This window comes from Globicephala melas, chromosome 13 (genome assembly GCF_963455315.2).
Source record: "Globicephala melas chromosome 13, mGloMel1.2, whole genome shotgun sequence".
Classification (NCBI taxonomy): domain Eukaryota; kingdom Metazoa; phylum Chordata; class Mammalia; order Artiodactyla; family Delphinidae; genus Globicephala; species Globicephala melas.
In genome coordinates, this window is record NC_083326.1 from 72052938 (window position 1) to 72073949 (window position 21012).

The window sequence follows — 21012 nt, forward strand, 5'->3', positions numbered from 1 at the left end:
GAGCCACAGAGTGCCGTAGTATGTGTGGGAAGGAGAAAGCATGTCTGTCTCTGGTTCTGTTCCTTTTTGAAGGTACCCAGAGCATCTAGCATGGGGCCTTGTCCACACCTTCACTATTAATGATCTGGTCATCCAACCACTTTTCAGTGTCTAAAGCTAGAGCTGTGGGGTGCTTTGGGCCAGGTATGTGAATTATCTGATTGAATCCTCACCACAGCCCTGTAAGGAGTTACTGTTACTATCCCCATTTTGCAGATGAGAACACTGAGGTTCAGAGCAGTCAAGTGACTTGCCCAAAGTCACACAGCTATTTGAGTGACAGAGCCAGGATTCAAGCCAGTCTGGCGCTAAAGTGGCTGCTCTTCAGCTCTTCTGCGATACTGTTCCTTTTCTCAAGGCCAAGTAATCACATGGCTGATGGTGACAGAATAGGTTTTGGATCCGACTCCATCCTGTCTTGGGATTTTTCTCTGTGGTGAACCCTTGCTCATGCTTCATGGGCTAGCCCAGATGCCTGGTTTGTCAAGGCTCCCCGAGCCTTGCAGGAAGAGATGATCCTCCCTCAGCTCCATGTCCAGGGCTCACTGGTCATAACAGGGCCATAGCATTGCACTGCTAGATAGTAGCAAGGCTGCCATGTCTGCCCCTGGGTTGTGAGTCCCTGAGGGCAAGAACCTTGCCTTACTTACCTTGGACTCTCCATCACTCTCTCGCCAACTGCTGGTCACAGCCTCAGAGGGGATTCATTTATATGTGCAACAAATGCTTATTGAATGCCGGCCTCGGGAAGGGCCTGCTGAGGGCGCTGGGTGGTGGTATCAGGCGTGACTTGCAGGGACCCTGTGCTCAAGGAGCTCGCGGTGTAGTGAGGGTGGGGCTGCAGACCGTCCACAGGTAACTTGAACATGTGCTAAGAAGGTGACGTGAGAAAGTGTGGGGAGGACGGGCGGTGAGAGGAAAGCGGCAGGGGGACTCCTTAGAGGGGGTGGCTTCTCTAGAGGCCTGAGGTTTCAGCTAAGACCTGGAGTCTAACGAGGAGCGAGGCCCGGGGTGCTGTGGGCGCAGCGTGCCAGCCGGAGGAGCAGAGCCGGGGCAAAAGCCTCGAGCAGCTGCAAGGACACAGAGTTGAGAAGGGCAGGAAGGGCAGGGCAAGCAGCGGAGGAGAGGGGGCTGTGGGGACTGCAGGGCCTGGGAGGCCAAGGGCTGGAGCTGGGCTTCTGCTCTGAGTGCAGGGGGAGCCGCTCGGAGCTTTGGCAGGGGACCGCTTTGGCCCGACCTGACATGTGAACAGGACCATGCCGGCCTCTGTGTACAGGAGGGGTGCAGGGGGGCAGGACGGGAGCAGAGAGGAAAGCTGGCGGTGTGCAGACACCCAGGCCGGGGAGGGTCCAGCTCAGGCCGGGGCTGAGGCAGGGCAGTGGAGAGACCTCAGGGATTCAGCGGGTGGTTTGGAGGGAGAGCCTGCGGGGCCGCTGCTGAATGGCCGGGGGTGAGGTTAGGTCAGGGAGGGCTGGTGACGGAGGGTTCCCTGAGGAGCCCTGAAGGATGAGAGAGGCGGCCGCGTGAAGGCGTGAAGACCCGGGCGCGGGAAAGACCCAGGTCTGAGGTGGGAGCCGGCTTGGCACATTCAGGGAGCAAGAGAAGGCCAGGGGCTGGGGCGCGGCGGGGCGGGGAGAAGGTTCTAGGGCCGGGGCGTGTCAGGGCTGGCCAGCCAGCTAAGAAGGGAGCCGTTCACTGCAGCAGTGGAGGCCATCGGGAGGTTGAAAGCAGAAGAGAAAAGTCATTTGCCTTTAGAAACAGATCGCTCTGGTGACTGTGGACGGAGCCAAGAGTGGCAGCCCAACGAGTATCAGCCGCATCAGAGTTCGGGGGGACGGGCTGCCCATCCCAGGAGAGTCTGGGTGGCTTTGGCTTTTGGGGAGAGGGGCATTTGAGTTGATCCTTAAAAAATAGTCCCCTGCCACATGAGGCAGCAATTCTGCTCTGGGTGTACGCCCGAAAGAGTTGAAAGCAGGGACTCAGATATTCTGTGTAGCCCGGTTCACAGCAGCATCATTCACGACAGCTGAAAGGCGGAAGCAGCTCACCTGCCCATCGATGGCTGAAGGATAAACAAGATGTGATGGGTGTGCAAAAGGACAGATACTGTATGATTCCACTTATCTGAGGATAAGCGGAATTCATAGACAACAGAGCAGAACAGTGGGTGCCCAGGGGTGCGGGGGATTGGGGAGTTAGTGTTTAGTGGGCGTGGAGTTTCCATTTGGGAAGATGAAAAAAGTTCTGAAGATGGGCAGTGGTGATGGTAGCACAACAGCGTGAATGTGCTTAATGCCAATGAGCTGTACACTTAAAAAGCTTAAACTGGATGAGTGTTTTACCACAATGAAAACAAAACAGTAGTCAGGTAGAGCAGAGGTCAGAGCCGTCTCAGTAAAGCTAAACCAGGCTCAGAGATGGCTCAGATCAGTGAGAAGCCTGCCCACCCAGCATTCGTTCCTTCTCTCTCTCCTTGGGCCTCTCCCTTGAGGGCCTTTACTCGTGAAGATGTCTAGGATGTAACCATTTCCATTTAACGCACTGGGCCTTGAGAAGGTGGAAAGCAAATTCTGCCCACCTTAGCCATAGGGGGTCTCCCTGGTGGTCCACACAGGGGTGGTTCTGACGTTGCCGCGGCCTCTTCGGGCCACTCTGAAGAATGCTTTGCCCTTTGACAGGACGCTCATGAGTTATTCCATGTCATTACCTCGTCTTTGGAGGATGAGCGGGACCACCAGCCCCGGGTCACACATCTGTTTGACGTGCATTCCCTAGAGGTAAACCATTAACACTCTCGATACAATGAATGCGGTCTGTGCATATCGAACAGGTACAGGGAATACAAATGTAATTTTCGTGTAACTTTAAACTCAAAAGTACGATTCGATAAAAACCCAGTAGTGGGAGTGAGGTTGGGGGAGGGTCTTAAACGTCACGCTTGGCAGCCGGTGACTTTGGTTAGAGATGTCGAGCTCTTAAAAACGATTCCCTGCTTCAGTCTGTGTTGGGCTTGAGACGAAAGAATGTATTTCCCCCCCCTATTTAATACAGGAGAACAAGGAGCCACAGGAATGCTAAATGAATCTTATTTCTCTGGCACATTATAAATGTTAGGGAGTCGATAAAAGTTAATTAGTAAAAGGGGGGGAGTATTCCGGAGAGGCAGTATGTTCAATTGCATTTGGTGAAGGAACAGGTACAGTAACCAACCAGAGAGCATAATTAAGGCCCCTTTTAGGAAGCTTGGTTTAAAGTTGACTTTGAGGGACTTCCCTGGTGGTCCAGTGGTTAAGCCTCCATGCTCCTAAGGCAGAGGGCTCGGGTTTGATCCCTGGTCAGGGAGCTAAGATCCCACGTGCCGAGCGGCATGGCCCAAAAGTAAAGAAATATATAAATAAATAAAGTTGATTTTGAACTGTGCAGTCAGCACAGAAACTTGTGAGATTTAGGAGTGGGGTGAGGGTGGGTGATCAGAGAGATTGCAGTAGGGTTTTCAGCCTCTCTCTTTTTCGTCCCCTACAGCAGCAGTCAGAAATGACTCCCAGACAGATCACCTGCCACACCAGAGGTAGTCATTTTCCATTGAACTGTAACACGTGAGATATGTCCTTTTTAGAAATGACAATAATTTGCTTTATGTTTTCTAAAAATAATGTTTTTTCTGGTGACACCCATTCTGACTTGGAGTGTGTGTACTTGAAAGGAACCTGTGTTTTGGGAACAGTTTTAAACTGTCCCCCTGGTGAACATTTTGAATTGTTCCATCACACCCGAACCCTGCTCAGTTTCCTCTGAACGGACTTACTTCTCCCTCAAACTAGGGTTTTTCTTGACCTTCTTGAATTGGTCCTCTGGTGAACTCAATAAGCTGAAACTGCCGTGTCCTCAGCATTTACACTTTGGCCAACTATTCCTGCAAATGACCCCTTCCTCCTTGGAAGGAAATTACTGTTTTCTTAACACTTAAAAAAAAATGACGTATCCATTCCTTTGCACACTGGTAGTAATGAGAACAATTCTCTTTTGGGTCCATACCGTGTGCCAGGCACCGTAATATCTCACTTAAGCCTCCCAACAGCTCTATGAAGTTGGCGGTATGGAGGATAGTGGGGTCATAATTATCCCCATTTCCAGCAAACTGAGGCTTACAGGGATGAAGTCTCTGGCTCTGGTCACGTGGCTAATAAGCAAAGCCAGGACCCAGCCCAGGCTGGCCTGACCTGGCGCCCGTGGTTCCAACTAGCACACCACGCTGCTGTGTTTATTCCGCTAGCCCCCATCCTATCCCCCCCAAAGCTCGTGTTTTTCAGAACTTGCTTATTCTGATGATTTCAGAGGTTTATCTCACTTTATGGAATGTTCACCAGTGGTATCATTCTTGTGACATCTCAAACATTTGAAGCAAATGTTTGTAAAAAGACATTATCAAACACAAATTTCTTTTTTAAATGTGGCTGTGCCTATTATATAGAAACCACATTTAAGGACCTGTGTAAATTCTCCTGTGAAGGGAACTGGTTGTGTTTTTGATGGATTTCAGTAAGGGAAGCTCTTTCAGTGTCCTTTTCAGGAACTTTTTTTTTTTTTTCTAAAGAAGGTGTGTCTACCACATACTAAGAAGGGGGGTGAATTTTGAGGTTGGTGCCAGAGGGCTAGAGGTGGCCTATCCAAAGGTGTTCTGTATTCCAGGGTCACCTCATCCCACATCCAGCCACTGGAAGTCCCAGCATCCTTTTCATGGAAGACTTACTAGTAACATGGTCTGCAAACACTGTGAGCACCAGGTAAATACTATACCAATACTTGATATTTTCTGGCAAGGTTTTATTTAAGTTAAGATTCATGGGGCTTCCCTGGTGGCGCAGTGGTTGAGAGTCTGCCTGCCGATGCAGGGGACAGGGGTTCATGCCCGGTCCGGGAAGATCCCACATGCCGTGGAGCGGCTGGGCCCGTGAGCCATGGCTGCTGGGCCTGCGCCTCCAGAGCCTGTGCTCCGCAACGGGAGGGGCCACAACAGTGAGAGGCCCGCGTACCGCAAAAAAAAAAAAAAAAGATTCATGAAGTGTCCAGAACATGAGGACTGACATTGGTGTCTGGCTTCTGTGATTTTTCTGGGGTCTGTAGGCTTGGTGGACCCACTGCCCCCCCCCTTGGTCAGTGCTGACCTATCAGTTGATTCTCAGATGGCATCTTCTGTACCAAGAGCAGCAGACCCATTGTGATTGGCAGCGTTTTGAGTCCTAAGGTTGGGTCTATACCCATGGTGAACACAACAGATTCTAGGGCTGTTTTTTGGGGGTGTGTGTGTGTGTGTGTGTGTGTGTGTGTGTGTATGTGTGTGTGTTTTGCTTTTGAGATTTTAAATTTTTATTATGCAAAATTTTGAGCATGATGCAAAAATAGAGAATTGTACAACTGTCACCTCAGTCAGTTTTAGAATATTTTTCATCACCCACCCCTTGCTCCCGCACACACAAAAAAACCACCCCTGTACCCGTTAGCAGTCATTTCTCATTTCTCCCCACACTCTGTCAGCCCTAGGAAACCACTAATCTACTTTCTGTCTCTATATAGTTTGTCTATTCTGGACGTTTCATATAAATGGAATCATATGGTGCTTTGAGACTAGCTTCTTTCACTCAGCATAATGTTTTCAGGGTTCTTCCACATGTTGTATCATGTATCAGTACTTCATTCCTGTTTATTACCAAATAATATTCCATCGTATGGATAGATCACATTTTGTTTATCCATTCATCAGCGGATGGACATTGGGTTGTTTCCACTTTTGCCTTGTTTCAAATCTTAAGAAACAAATATTTGGTGTTTCGTAATTAAGTATGATGTTATCTTTGAGTTTTTCTATTCTCCTTTTATCACACTGAGAAAGTTCTTTTCTATTCCTAGTTTGCTGAGAGTTTTTATCATGACTAATAATTGGATTTTGTCTTGCTTTTTCTACATATATTGAGATGATCTTTTTTTTTTTCTTTTATTCTGTTAATATGGTGAATTACAGTGATTGATTTTTCTAATGTTAAACTACCTTTGTGTTTCTGGGATAAATTTCATTTTATTGTGATGTCATTCTTTTTATATATTACTAGATTTGGTTTGCTAACATTTTCTGAAGGCTATTCGTGTTTTATGTTTATGATTTTCTTGTAATGTCTTTCTCAGCTTTTATTATAAGGGTTATGCTAGCCTCATAAAATAAGCTGGGAAGTATTCCTGCCTCTATTTCCTCAAGGTCTTTGGGTAATATTGGTATTGCTTTTTCCTTAAGTGTTTGCTAGAATTTGTTTCTTTTTATTTCTTTAGTTCTATTTTTGCTGAATTTCTTTTGAGACTATGCTGTTAGGCACATACACATGAATTAATTATGATGAGTTGACTCTTACTGTCGTGATAAAATGTCCCTCCTTATCTCTAGTAAGACTCCTTGTCTGGAAGTCTATTTTGTCTGTTTAGTTTCCATCTAACTAGTGTTTCTATGGTATGTCTCTTTCTGTGCTCTTATTTTTGACCTATCTTTTGTCTTTGTATTTAAAGTGTGGCTTTTGTAGAGAGCATATAATCGGGTCTCGCCTTTTTATCCAGCTTCCTATCTGCCTTTTATTCGGTGTGTTTAGTCCATTTACATTTAACGTAGGTATTTATAGGGTGGATTTAGGTCTGCTGTTTCACCGTTGGTTTTCTACTTGTCTCATATAGTTTTTGTTTCTCTGTTCCTCCATTCCTCCCTTCTTTTGGGTTAATTGAATACTTTTTAGTATTCCATTGTAATTCCTCTGTTAGCTTTTTAGCTACATTTTTTTTACATTTGTGTGTCTGTGATTACATCATGCAGTGTTAACTTATCACAGTTTATTTAGAGTTAATATCATATTCCTTTGTGTAAAATGTAGGAACATCATGAAAGTATAGTTCTGTTACCCCATCTTTTGTGCTTTGTCGTATATATTATTTACATGTACATACATTATAAACCCCACAACACTGTCATAAAAATTTTTACTCTAAACAGTTATATGTGTTTAAAAGAAATTAAAAGAAAAAAATTTCACGTTTACCATTTTCAGTATTCCTCAGTGCCTTCTGTAGATCCAGGTCCATTTGATGTTTTTTTCCCTTCAGTCTAAAAATATTCCTTTAACATTTCTTGCAGGTCTGTTGACAAATTCACGTAGATTTCATTTATATAAAAATGGTTTTGTTTTGCCCTTCTTCTTTTTGAAGACTGGTTCGGCTGTGTATAGAATTTTGGGTTGACAGTGTTGCTGTTGTTTTGGTTTGGTTACATTTATGGACATTATTTTCACCAACTTTGAACATTTTTTTGGCCACTGTTTTTTTCAAAAAAATCTATGCCCCATTCTCGACTTGTTAGTCCATTTCATATTGTCCCACAGGTCACTGAGGCCTGGTTCTTTTTTCTTCAGTCTTTCTCCTGCGTGTCCTTCAATTTAGATAATTTCTATTGACCTATCTTCAAATTTCCTGACTGTCTTTCCCATCTTCAATCTCTGTTTGCTTGCCCAGTGACTTTTTCATTTTAGTTATTGTTCCTTTTACTTATCTCTCTCTTTCGGCTCTCTATAATTTCCATTTCTCTGCTGAGATCCTCTCTCTGTCCTCCGCTAGATCTGAATAACTCTCTCTTCCTATATGTCCCTGGGCATGTTTATAATACACTCCTTTAGGGTCCTTGTGCTAATTGCACCACCCAGGTCCTCACCTCCTCTCCCCTACACACCACGGGTCACACTTTCTTCTTTCTTTGTACTGTATGTCTAGTAATTTTTTAATATTGACACTGTAGTAGAGACTCCGGATTCTGGTGTGTCTCTCTGAGAAATAATGAACTCTGTCCTAGCAGGCAGTTGCCTTGGCTGAGCTTAAACTCCAAGCCCCGCCTCTCCAACACTGGGCGGCAGACTCTCCGCTCAGTTTTCTCAGCCTCCAGCCGCAGCTTCTTGCTGAGTCCCTGGAGGCTCTTCCGTGTCTGTGCGCTTTAGGGATCCGCCATGGAATCAGGCAGGGCTTATACACAGATTGTAGGGCCTATCCTCTCCTGGCTCCTCTCTTTCTGGGATTTCCTCCAGCCTCTGTACCAGCCCTGAACTCTGTCTCCTGATACCTTAATTCTGTAAGACTGCTGCTTTTTCCCACCGAACACTGAACTGCATGGATTAGGGGGGACCCTCAGGCAAAGAAGCCACACAGAGCAAATCTCACCCACCGAGGTCCCGTTTCTCCACGAATTGACTTCTCCATTTCCGCCTGCTTTTGGTAGCCCTCCAGTTGTTCAATTTGTTTTGTTTTGGTCCAGATTTTACAATTGTTATGTCAAGGAGAGTTAGTCTAGCCAAACTACTGTGCCATAATTGAAAGCAGGAACTCTTTTTTTTTTAAAATAAATTTATTTATTTATGTATTTATTTTTGGCTATGTTGGGTCTTCGTTGCTGCGCGTGGGCTTCCTCTAGTTGTGGTGAGCGGGGGCTACTCTTCGTTGCGGTGCGCGCGCTTCTCATTGCAGTGGCTTCTCTTGTTGTGGAGCACGGGCTGTAGAGCACAGGCTTAGTAGATGTGGCACATGGGCTTAGTTACTCCACGGCCTGTGTGATCTTCCCGGACCAGGGCTCGAACCTGTGTCCCCTGCATTGGCAGGCAGATTCTTAACCACTGCACCACCTGGGAAGTCCGAAAGCAGGACCTCTTAACCCTGTTTTATCATTTGTTGTTTTGGGGCTTTTTTTGCAGTTAATAATATAACATGCACATCTTTCCATATAATCATGTGTAGTTCTACTACACTATTTTTTTTTTTTTTTTTTTTTGCGGTACACGTGCCTCTCACTGCTGTGGCCTCTCCCGTTGCAGAGCACAGGCTCCGGACGCGCAGGCTCAGCGGCCATGGCTCACGGGCCCAGCCGCTCCGCGGCATGTGGGATCTTCCCGGACCGGGGCATGAACCCGTGTCCCCTGCATCGGCAGGTGGACTCTCAACCACTGCGCCCCCGGGAAGCCCCTCTAATGCACTATTTTTAATATAGTATTCCATTCTATAATATATGTATATGATATAATTTATTTAATCACCCCCTGGAATTTTCACCTATTCACATTTTGCCGTCATAAATGATGCTGTGATAACCACATCCTTGTAGTTATATTATCCATGGTTATTTCCTTAGGATAAAAATCCCAAAATTGCTGGGACAGGTATGCTATCGTATAGTTTTTCCAAGATATCCTTTAGTATTATTGTAGTTCTTATGTTTACAAGGTTGTTCTTAATAGAATTTGCTTCTAGGTAAGTACATTATGTTTGACTGTGTTACTGTTGGGCATGTAAATATTAAACTGTTTTATAGGCATATATCTTCCCATCTATAAAGCTTTGAATTGAACCTAAGTCCTTTCTGGTTTTTCCTGCAATATGTGTTTCAGAGTCCCGTTCGATTTGATACCTTCGATAGCCTTTCACTAAGTATTCCAGCTGCCACATGGGTATGTACTGATCTGTGGTTTACTTGGGGTCTGTTTTGGAGACATTTGAACCTGAAAGGGCTTTGAGACATTTCGTGTAGCTCAGCTACTACACATGACTCAGACACATGGTTGGTTGAACCCATCTTAGTTTTAATCTGTGGTACCATGGCCTGTCTTGGGGGGAGAAGGTGGGTATTTTCTCTCTTGCTGCAGAAATTTTGGCTTTTTTGAACACACACACACACACACACACACACACACACACACTAATCTCAATTTCAAAGCTATCTACAAGAACATGGAAGCCCATAATTTTCTGCAGTGTTATGTCCTCATACCCTTGAATCCATCCATAAGAGCAAATCCAAGATGCTCTGGGCTCCCCATCTGTTCAGGAAACACCCAGTTGTGTCTGTGAAGCCTCACTGCCTGCCTAAGCAGAATAAAGCTCTGGGCTTCACACTGTTAACAGTTTCAGTCTAGCTCTCCTTGAATTGTAATCATGAATGTCCTTCTTGTGCTGTAGGGTCATCCACTGACCCTGGACCACTGCCTTCACCACTTCATCTCGTCGGAATCCGTGCGGGATGTCGTATGTGACAACTGTACGAAGGTATGGCTTTAACCCCAAGTGCCATTTCCTGAGCCGGCCCACGTGTCCTGATACAGCGCTTCCCACACCGTCGGCCCTGAGCTCTGCCGACTACCCCCAGAGGCTCTCTGCAGCCACAGCCACGTCCATCTAAGTTGCTGAGGAAATTGGCAGCCCACGGACCAAATCTTTTTCCCAGATGAGTTTGGTTTCGTCCACAAAATGTTTAAAGAAAAAAATTTGAATGCCATGCTTTGAGGTGGGACAGGCCCGCTCCAATTCACTGCAGTTCTCTCCGCACCCACCTGTTTCACATCTGCCTCAGCTGAGCGACCTGCCCGACTCCCCTGAGCAATTAAACATCACCCTCTGAATTAAGAGGAACTGTGGGGGCCAGAAATTTTGAAGACACAGAACAAAACAGATGACATGCTAGTGTCAGTTTCAGTGCGGCCTCTTTACTTCTTTTGCCTCCACGGTCACCATTAGTTAATGACTAAAAGAGTGAAGACAACTCACAGATAACTGGGCAGCTGAGTTCCTTCAGCAGGTGGACGTCAAGTGCCCAGTGAATGCACTTGTAACGCCAGCCTGACCCGCAGCTCTCCCTGGGGGTCCTGTTTCAAGAATTTCTGCAGAGGGACTTCCCTAGCGGTCCAGTGGTTAGGACTCCGTGCTTTCATTGCCGAGGGCGTGGGTTCGATCCCTGGTCGGGGAACTAAGATCCTGCAAGCTGCGCAACGCTGCCAAAAAAAAAAAAAAAAAAAAGAATTGCTGCAGAGAGATGTTTCCTTTATTTCAGATTGAAGCGAAAGGGACGCTGAATGGGGAGAAGGTGGAACACCAGAGGACCACGTTTGTCAAACAGTTAAAACTAGGGAAGGTGAGCCCATGCCGCATGCTTGGCCGGCTCTGCTCCCGAGGGCCCCCTGGGTCCCGCTCCCGACCCGCGGCTCTTTCCGTCTCTCCCACCCGCAGCTCCCCCAGTGTCTGTGCATCCACCTCCAGCGGCTGAGCTGGTCCAGCCACGGCACACCCCTGAAGCGGCACGAGCACGTGCAGTTCAACGAGTTCCTGATGATGGACATCTACAAGTATCACCTCCTCGGACACAAACCCGTTCACCGCAGCCCCGAGCTGCACGAGAAGGCAGGACCTGCACTGGAGCTGCAGGACGGGCCGGCAGCCCCCAAGCCAGGTGCCTGCCCGAGGGGCCAACGCAGCTGGAATTGGCGGGTTCCTTGTGCCACAAGGGCCAGGCTCACCCGACGGCTGCTTAAATTCTTGAGAACAGCAGGATTGGGGGTGGGAGAGGAAAGGTTTTGTAAAAGAGGTTTAACTGGCACAGTCACGAGATGTCTAGTTTTTAAAAACTCTCTGACAAATGAAAAACTGTAGGCAGGAAAGCAAAATGTTGCTTTCTGGTCTTCTGACTAAACAATAATTGGCTCAACTCATTCCAGTGAATTTCTTCTCTTTTCTTCTCCCCAGTACAGTCACCTCGTTTAGACAGGAACTGTGGGGAGGAATGTCCTGGCTGAAGATCCCTGAACATCTTATTTGGGTTGATACTTCTTTGCTGAATTGCTTTTTGTCTGATCCCATTACCATCCTCCCTTGAAGCTAATTATTGATCGGGTCCCAGTGAAGCCAGGTAGCTATTATCACTCTGTCTCACTGAAGAGAAAACCGAGGCTCCCAGAGGCTGATTGGTCCAGGGGCAAACAGCAGATGGGGGATCTGGTACTGGAATGAAGTGTCGGGACAGTGTTTTTTGTTTTTTTTTAAAATTTGTTTTTGGCTCTGTTGGGTCTTCGTTTCTGTGCGAGGGCTTTCTCTAGTTGTGGCGAGCGGGGGCCACTCTTCATTGCGGTGCGCGGGCCTCTCACTGTTGCGGCCTCTGTTGTTGTGGAGCACAGGCTCCAGACGCGCAGGCTCGGTAGTTGTGGCTCATGGGCCTAGTTGCTCCGCGGCATGTGGGATCTTCCCAGACCAGGGCTCGAACCCGTGTCTGCTGCATTGGCAGGCAGACTCTCAACCACTGCGCCGCCAGGGAAGCCCCGTTGGGACAGTTTTGTAAAGGTGTTGTATGTAATTTGTTCAGTTCTTTGTAAATGAGGAAAACTCACCGACTTTCGAGGCTCCAAGCCTGAACTCGCCACCCGTGTGCCAGGACTGTCTTCCCTGCACCCCAGACTTTCCCCACCTAACACCCCTTACTACCATTATTCTTTCCTACATCCATTTGTGTGGCCTGGCAGGACATCATTCACAGGGAGACCGAGCTTTGTCCTTTCTCAGAAGGTCAATAGTTTAACATTGGGAGCAGCTGGGGTGGGAAGAGGGCCCAGTTTTAAATCCAGGACCTCCTTGCCCTGGCTTCCTCTTCTCCCTGGCAGGGGTGCAGGTCTTTAGCAAACAGGGCTGGGAATCTCAAAGACTCACAGAGTCGTCAAAGTGAGCAGGAGGCTAGGAGCTGGGTACATTTTTCCTATTTGGGGATTAAAACAGGCAGAGGCAAAAAGGAAGTTTTATGAATCAGCATAGGACAAAATCAAGTATCTGTTTTTCCTCTGTAGCCTTACTGGGGAGTTAAATTTCAAGCTAATCCAAACCATGTCTTGTTTACCCAAAGCTGCTGCTCACTTTCATTGCCTTCGGCCTTTTTCTCTTGCAGTTCGGAGTCACCCGGGGGGCCCCAAAACACAGATTTGCATGAACGGCGCCTGCTCCCCATCTTTCTTGCCCACGCTGCCAACCCCGATGCCCTTCCCCCTCCCAGCTGTTCCTGACTACAGGTGAGCCACTTTTTAGACGCATATGCCTCATTCACTGATGGCTTTAAAAATAAGAGTTACAAAGTCCATAAAATGTAAATGTTATGTGTATGTGTGTATACATGTACATATGTATGAAAGTATGTACATAGAATATAAAGAAAGAAATTTTAAAAATTTTGGGGACACCACCTAAAGATAGATCACCAATTAAATCTTTGTCTTCCACTCTGTAAAGCTGTGTGTGTGTGTGTGTGTGTGTGTGTGCACGCATATACTACACAACATACATACACTCACAGAATGGACAGTTTACCAGGCCAGTAAATACAGGTCTCTATTTCAGTGGTTGCATAGTATTCAGTTGTATAGCTGTACCATTGTGTCAGTCCCCTATTGTTGAACATCTAGTATTTTTTACTCTTTGCTTTTTTTTTTTTGCGGTACGCGGGCCTCTCACTGTTGTGGCCTCTCCCGTTGCGGGGCACAGGCTCCGGACGCGCAGGCTCAGCGGCCATGGCTCACGGGCCCAGCCGCTCCGCGGCATGTGGGATCCTCCCGGACCGGGGCACGAACCCGTGTCCCCTGCATCGGCAGGCGGACGCTCATCCACTGCGCCACCAGGGAAGCCCTCCTCTTTGCTTTGCCTCTAAACCTTCCTTGTTGTATTTGTAAACCACTGACATTTGTTCCTACCGTTCAGCTCCTCCACGTACCTCTTCCAGCTGGTGGCAGTTGTTGTCCATCACGGAGACATGCACTCGGGACACTTCGTGACCTACCGACGGTCCCCGCCTTCGGCCAAGAACCCTCTCTCCACCAGCAACCAGTGGCTGTGGATTTCTGACGACACTGTCCGTAAGGCCAGCCTGCAGGAGGTGCTGTCCTCCAGCGCCTACCTGCTGTTTTATGAGCGTGTTCTTTCCAAGATGCAGCACCAGAGTCAGGAGTGCAAGTCTGAAGAATGACTCTGCCCTGGCCCCGAAGCTAGAGCTGATGGCTCCGTCCAAGCTGCGTGTGTGTGCGCGTGCGTGTGTGCTGTGGTGTGTACGTGCAAGCAGCCCCACTAGAGTCCTGCAGCCTTCTGGCGTGTTCTAAGAGCAGGCTCCACACAGGAGCTGGTGGCCCCGATTCAAACGAGGTCAGGCTCCCCGCACAGCTCTGCCCGTGCGTACCAGGGCAGCGGTGCCGGGCTAGGAAAACAGTCATTGTGTCTAGAGCGTGTCTTGTCACTCACCTGATCCAGGTAATTAAAAGAAACCAGACTCCAGAAGCCACCTTTTTTAGATTGATACATTAGGTGTTCTCAGAGGGGAGTTAACTTTGTCTGATCCTCCAGCGTTTCAGCATAGATCTTTTATTTTTAATAAGCAGTCCCATAAAAATGGTTGAACTAGTGAAATTACTAAAGGCAACAACTTCGAAGAAAAAGTGCCTTTCGCTCTCAATTGCTTTCGTAGCACGTCCCTTCTGGAAAACACACCTCATCTAGGAATCATATAAACAATTTTTGAAAAGCTCTGTACCTTCCAAAGTTACCGAATAGAGAGCAACAGAACAGTTAACAGACGCCTGATGCGCACCCGCCTTCCCTTTTTATATGTCTTTTTCTAACCTTTCGATTCTTTATATGTAGTAAAAGCTCATGTGCCAAATCCGCCCTCGGGGAAATTCTTTCTCTACTTTGTCAGTTACCAGTGACCAGCTTTCTCTTTGCTGTTATCTTTTGTATCCTGGACTCCCAAGTGTGATGATCGCATATTATATAACTGTGTCAACGGCCAGAACTCGGTGGCCTGTGTGCCACACCTAGGACTCCTCCGCTCTGTAGAAAACCCTTTCTCACACAAGGACCCCACGGTGGACAGCTATTCTCATCTATTTATTTATTGCCCATGAAGAGCTCCTGAGGTTTACAGGTGGAGCCGGGGGCTGTGTCAGAAAGACAATCCTGGCCTCCATTTGAGAGCTGGATTCTGAAAGAAGGGCACTGACCTTGGGGCTGCTGCCTCTCTGGACCTCAGTTTCCTCATCTGTAAAGTGATGAGTTAGATTCCGTGACCATCCAAGTCCAGCCCTTCCCACAAAAAAGAAGTTTAAAAAAACTTTTTGAACATAAAATTATGGCTGATATCTAGTACTGTCATTCTGTTCTAGGTCCATATTCTAAATGTATTCGTTTCCAGTAGCCTCATACAAAAGGCCTCTCTTGGGCATCCTCCCCTCTCTTCAGGTAAGTCTAATGAAGGCAGCCCAGGGCCGAAGGAATTTTGATGACACAGGGATATCTATGTTTTAGCTAGGCTCTTTTATTTAAAACAAAAAACAAATGCAGACTGACTCTTCAGAGATAAGATTTGGAATCAGACGCATCCAAAAGGTCACCTGAGGTCAGGCTGAGGGCTGTGCTTCCCCTGGTGGGGACTGGCTGGCAGACACTTCCAGACAAGGCCTTGGTGTCAGCTGAAAGCGCTAGAGGCCCAGATGATCCCCATTCCCCCAGGCCCAGCGTGCATCCTGAGGACTCGGAACTCTCGCTATTGACAGAACGGACTGTGAAGTTCTCCAGGCCACACACCTCAGGGAGAAAGGAGCCGCACAAAGCTTCTGGTCTGTTCACGGCAGACGTCCCTTCCCGACTTCTTACAGACCCTGGCTTTGACGGCGAAAGGCACGTCCCCGTGGTACCCGCGGTCTGGGGGAAACAAATGCTCAATCACGTGACCTTAACCTGCCTGGCAAAGTTGTAGCTTGGAGCAACTGCTGCTCTGCCGCTGCTTACGCTTTGCAATCTGCCATTAAAGAGAGATGAACGGGGCTCATCCTTTTAGCGTTCAGTTGTAAGCAGATCTTTGGTCGGAGGGACTGAGCCACAGCTGTAAATGTGAATGATCTCTGTGCAAAGTCTCTTCCCCCAACTTAAAGGTGACTTTCTCATTTTTTGTAAACCATTAGGCGTTAAGTAGCAGCCAAACACTCTTACTTCTAGCTTTAAGTTATTTACGAAGTCGCTTCTTTTTGCAAAAACTGAAGTTAAACTCGTAGTTTATGCCATAATAACTGCTGATTTATGTTTTTGCTAAAGGTACTTTTTGTATCTGCTGTGTATTATAGCAATAAAAGAATCATTTTGTTAGGAAAAAAGTCAACTGGTCTTCTTTCATAATTCACCGACTCGATACAAACATCCTCTTTCTGAGTTCAGCATTGTATGTAAGAAGCCTTGCGCTTGGGTTCAACCTTTTCCATGTTCCCTGTTGGTAAAGGAAATGCCAGCTCCCTCTTGGAGTAGAGAAGGAAGGAACTAACAGAAGTACTAGCTGTTAAAAACGTTTTTACTTTGTAATAGGCAGGATTTTCCGAAATGTCAGGTTGACCCGGGGAGCCAGAACATTCTTTCGGACGGGGAGACTGTGGTACCAGTGAGTGTTGGTTGGGTGGTTCATCATAAGTAAGCTTCCGTGGGCCAGCTGGAGCCTGACCACCCCCAGCCTCCGGGAGGGGTGCTTCCCCCGGGAATCCTTATGCCGGAAGAAGAAGTCTCTGCAAGCCCCAAAGGAGACAGAGGCGATGGGGCTCCCAGGAGCCAGCTCTCTCTCATCATCTCTGTGCTCACCAATGTGGTCACGGCCGTCTTTGTACCTGCAGTGAGAAAACAAGCAGAGTTCACAGAACAGCCCTCTGTGGAAACAGGCCCACACCTCGTTTGCCTGCAGGGAAACAGTGCCACGAGCACAGGTTTCTGCAGCGGCTGGAGGGCTGCATCTGGTCCACAGATGAGGCAAGCCTTTCACTTTGTTATCAGCCCTCTTTGATCACACGCTTTAAAACCAATAAGGAATTCCCTGGCGGTCCAATGGTTAGGACTCTGCGCTTCCACTGCAGGGAGCCCAGGTTTGATCCCTGGTCAGGAAACTAAGATCCCACAAGCCATCAAACAAACAAAGCACACCTACAGAGGCCAAACACGAGTCTTACAGTTCTCCTGCAGGGTTCGTATGTGTAAACCTTCATCGCGTAAGACGGTTTCTCCCTACACTTAAAACCCGTATTCCTCGCAAAGTCTGGCCCCCGCCGGCCTCTGAGCTCATCACTGCTTTCCAGCACCACCAGCGGGATTTCCACTCGAGACACTCCAAGCTCCCTCTGCTCTCCCTCCAGGTGCCTGTGTGGCTCCCACTCTCTCTTGGTTAAGCTATCAGCTCAGACGTCACCCCTCCGTGAACCCTCCTCTAACCATCTTCCCTTAAGCCCAGAGTTCTCAACCAGGGTGACTCTGCCCCCCCAGGGGGCACTAGGCGATGTCTGGAGACATTCTGGTTGCTCTGACCAAAGGGACCCCCGAAAAAAATGCACAGTCTAAAAGGAGGCAGCCTGTCAGCCAGCTCTGGGGGACTGCTCCGAAGAGGTAAGGGGGGAGCCGACAAAACACGGTCGTTAGAACATCAAAAGGTTACTGATCATTAAAAGAAAACCAGACATCTCGAGCTAATGAGTTTAGCGCCTTTCTGTGTAGGGGACAGTCTGGGCTCACTGAAGTCATTCCTTTGAGATGCACCTCAGCTCTCTGGGGCCAGTATCCTGTCCTCTCCCATCCTGAGTCCCCTCGGGGCACCCTGGCGGTGGCTGCGGGGCTGAGGGCTTGGCAAGGGTATGTCTCCATCCTGAGTTCCCTCAGGGCTACAGTGGCTTGATGGCCCCACATCCTCTGTTGGATGATAAGGCAGGCAACGTTCTTCATTCACAGGGTGGTCCTGGCATCTGGTGGGTGGAGGCTAGGGATGCTGCCCAACATCCTGCAGTGCACAGGTCAGCCCCAGAAAGAGGATTATCTGGCCCAAAGCATCAGGAGTGTTGCTGTTGAGAAACCCGGACTCCTTCCTCCCAGCCGTTCTTAGATCAGCCTGTTTAATTTTCTACGAGACACTTATCAACGTCTGAAGTTATCTTGTTCGCCTGTTCATCACTTTGCGGCCTCTCACTCCTGCCATGGTGAGAGCTCCATGAAGACTAATTGCTTATGTTCCACTACTACTCCCCTAACTACACTGAAGGGTTATTTGTTGTACAAATGAGTAAAGTACGGTGGAATCCTAAACTCTTCTTTTTGGAAGAGACAGGTTTATAAAATTCAGTCCACTGTCCTAAAAAGTAAAAGGTACAAACAGTTAGGGGGTCACCTGTTGACAAGCACGAAGTTGAAGTTCTGTCCAGTCACTACAGAAACGCGATCCCGGATGCGCTCTAGGACAGGGAGCCAGGGCTTTGGAGACAGAGTAAGGCCCGAAAAGGTGTAGGTCAGCCCAGTGTCACCGTATGTCGCCTGCTTCCTTGGGACATTGTGCCACTTCCCAAACACCTGGATCCTGGCCAGCGCACCTGTGCAGGGGAAACATGGCAGCGCCTCAGACAATCCACTCACTCCCTGAGTATTCAGAAAAGGAAGTAAAACAGGAATAACATCTAATACCCCGACCAGGGACCCCCTCCTCAAAAATCATTGTGGCTCGTCCAAAACGTTCATGTAAGGACAGTGATTCTTGTCCGACACTTGGAGAAACACAGCCCTAGTCCAAGTTTTTCATAAAAACACCCTAACTTAATTGCTCACTAGAACCGTAATACAGAGACTGAAATTGGAGCAAAATGAAGTCAGGTTACACGCTAGCACGGTGATTTTGCCAACTGTGGGGACAAAGGGCATCGATGGAAGATGGTGCTAATTCAGCTCAGGATGGAGGCTGGGTCTCCCGTGGGCATTTCTACGTCTCCCCGTCCCTGTGCCCTGCCACATTGCAGCGGTTCTCAGTGTGTGGTCCCCGGATCAGTAGCACCCGGAAACTCCGGACACTAGACTGCAGGGGCAGGGCAAGCCATGGTGTTCTCACAAGCAACAAAGTCCTCCAGGTGATGCTGAGAACCTCGTGCATAGGAATTACCTGGTAATTTACCATCTCTCCGCTCTCAGCGGACAGGAGATCCCTGTTATTAAGTCTGTATCCCAAGCACCCAGCAAGTTGCTTGGCCCAGAGGTGCCCGGAATGTGTGTTCAGTCAATTAACAAACTCATCTGTAATTAATGGCTCCTGGGTTCAGATTTCCCTAAACACGGACCACTAGTTTTATCCAACAAGCCTTCCACACACACCCCACCGTCCCCTGCTTACCTGTAAAATATTCCACTTCTTTCTCCAACTCTTGGAAAATCTCATCTGCTTCGGCTTTGCCAAACAGGACTGTGTAATCGCAGTCCAGGCCCTCGGCTGCAATGTGCCTCCAGCTGAGGCCTGCCGAGTGGACTCCATTCCCCGGGGCTGCTCTCCTGGGCTTTTTCCTGCTGGTCCCCTCCTCTTCTGCCAACCCTGCTGGGCCTCCTCCGGTCTGCTCTTGCCCCCTCTTTCCCATAAGGCCCCTGACAGCCCCCTTCACCAGGAATCTGTCCATCTAGTCTCCACAAAGCAATCACCTGGTAGCCAGTGGCCAGGCCAAGAGAGAGAGAGAGATTGCCCAGGCTCTGTCCCAAATGCCAAAATCCACTCTGCAAAGTGGTCTCACAGTGGCATTCCTCCAGTTTTTAAGTTTCCATTTTAAAGTTTAACACCATGTCCTATAAAGGAAGTAAGAGGAGGTTAAAGCTGGAAGGATCCCTCCCACACCTAGGTAGGTATTAGAATCAGCCGCCTAGCTTGCAACACCCACGTGTGCCTGCCCTCCACCCGCAAATATCCGAATTTTTAAAGAAACACCCACCCCCCGGAATTCGCACGCCAATGGCAAACTTGGAAACTGCAACCCAAACGCTCACTTTACATATGGGGAAACTGACACACTGAGAGGGGGAGAGGTTTGCTCAAAGTCACCCAGAAATGCACGTCTCTCTCTCCCTTCCACCCTGCAAAGGACAGGCTGGGGGGTGGGGGGTAGATAACTGGCCGGCCTCCCACGCAAGTATTAAAACAGGTAAGTACTGCGATCCTTACACGGACAAGATTCTGAATCTAAATGTAACAACGGTTAAACGTGGTCATACACCAGGCACGCCGAATTCTGATAGAAAATAAGAATTGTAACACGTGCGGGGGGTGGGTGGTGCCTAGGGGTCTCTTTAAAATCTCAGCTCCCGCGAAGCTCCGCTTCTCCCAGACACTGTACAAACGTCCTGCGGGAAAGAGGAAACACTTACCCCCTCTACAGAACTGCTTCCGGGTAGATTTCAGCCGCGAACTGGAGAAAATCCAGGCAAATCTGCAAAACAAAGCGGTGGGCGGCCTCCGGGCGCCACCTGTTGGCCCTCCGGGCGCGTTGCAAGCACCGCCGTATTTCTGGGTAACGTTATTTGTTCCGCAGCAGCGCAGGGTCCCCGGTGGTTTGGCAGCTGTTGTTCGGTGTCATCTCTCCCTGGGGATTAATTTCGTTTCCTGACAGGGAGTTGGGCCAACCAGCATATTGTCGCAGATAGGAGCACGAATTCTGCAATCAGACCCCGTAACTTCCATTTCTGTCTCCTCAACTGTAGCTGTGCGGCTCCTACAGGTCACTTAACCCTTCTGGGCTTGAACTGCCTTCTCTAAACAGTGGGGACTACAAAACCTATGCCATGAGAACACCATGAGGAGTAAATGAGAGGATGTGTGAGAAGGGCTTCTGTGCTTCAAACAAATGTCAGCTTTTATTATCACCAATTTTTATTTACTCTCTCTCTTGGCCAATGGAATGAAAAGAGGTTGGGGGCTTTGTTTTGAATCTTCTTAGCGTCCAGCTCTGCAGATTTTGACAAAGGTAAACAGTTGTGTGACCACACCACAATCAAGATCTAGAATTCTATCATCCCATAAAATTCCCCCAAGTCTCCTAGTTATCAACTCGCCCCCTTACCCAGCCCCCGGCAACCACTGATGTGTTTTCTGTCCCTAGAGTTTTACCTTTTCCAGAATTTCTTGTAAAGGAAATGATACAATATATAGGCTTTGTGTCTGGCTTCTTTCACTTCGCCTAACGCTTTTAAGACGTATCCATGTTGTTCGTATCAGTTTATTCCTTTTCATTGCTGAGTAAGCTGCCCTTGTACTCATGCCCTACAATTTGTCCATCCACTTGCCACTTGAGG

The 21012-nt window shown here is 48.1% G+C and overlaps 2 protein-coding genes across 5 annotated transcripts in view; one reads left to right on the top strand and one right to left on the bottom strand.

Annotated features, from left to right (window-relative positions):
• Positions 1-16049, top strand: part of USP30 (ubiquitin specific peptidase 30) — a 28201-nt gene extending 12152 nt beyond the window's left edge. Inside the window, exons 5-14 of one of the 3 annotated variants that reach the window (XR_009566392.2) lie at positions 2718-2816; positions 3562-3607; positions 4729-4823; positions 9495-9554; positions 10063-10149; positions 10931-11011; positions 11107-11326; positions 12806-12926; positions 13609-15138; positions 15409-16049. Coding sequence is in view for 2 of the 3 variants with exons in the window: in XM_030860627.3 (XP_030716487.2) it covers positions 2718-2816; positions 3562-3607; positions 4729-4823; positions 9495-9554; positions 10063-10149; positions 10931-11011; positions 11107-11326; positions 12806-12926; positions 13609-13873 (1074 nt within the window). In the remaining variant the exon portion in view is untranslated. Of the gene's footprint in view, positions 1-2717; positions 2817-3561; positions 3608-4728; positions 4824-9494; positions 9555-10062; positions 10150-10930; positions 11012-11106; positions 11327-12805; positions 12927-13608 lie in introns of all 3 variants that reach the window. The other 2 variants (XM_030860628.3, XM_030860627.3) reach the window with 2 other exon arrangements.
• Positions 14495-20062, bottom strand: ALKBH2 (alkB homolog 2, alpha-ketoglutarate dependent dioxygenase). 2 transcript variants are annotated; one of them, XM_060310430.1, is made up of 4 exons: positions 19936-20062; positions 19073-19512; positions 18086-18284; positions 14495-16547 (listed from the first exon to the last, which is right to left on the bottom strand). In XM_060310430.1, the coding sequence occupies exons 2-4, from the start codon at positions 19347-19349 to the stop codon at positions 16241-16243; spliced, it is 783 nt and encodes a 260-aa protein (XP_060166413.1). In that variant the 5' UTR covers positions 19350-19512; positions 19936-20062; the 3' UTR covers positions 14495-16240. The 2 variants fall into 2 exon arrangements, with proteins under 2 accessions (XP_060166413.1, XP_030716492.1); XM_030860632.2 differs by having other exon boundaries at positions 19886-20061.
• Positions 20063-21012: the final 950 nt, after the last annotated feature.

What these genes read in the sequence shown, in the direction of transcription:
- ALKBH2 (XM_060310430.1), bottom strand. Translation starts at nt 19,349, where the DNA reads ATGGACAGATTCCTGGTGAAGGGGGCTGTCAGGGGCCTTATGGGAAAG. An exon ending in AGAAGTGGAATATTTTACAG is followed by an intron (nt 18,285 to 19,072) that starts GTAAGCAGGGGA and finishes TCCCCTGCACAG; the next exon opens with GTGCGCTGGCCAGGATCCAG. An exon ending in AACTTCGTGCTTGTCAACAG is followed by an intron (nt 16,548 to 18,085) that starts GTGACCCCCTAA and finishes TTCTCACTGCAG; the next exon opens with GTACAAAGACGGCCGTGACC.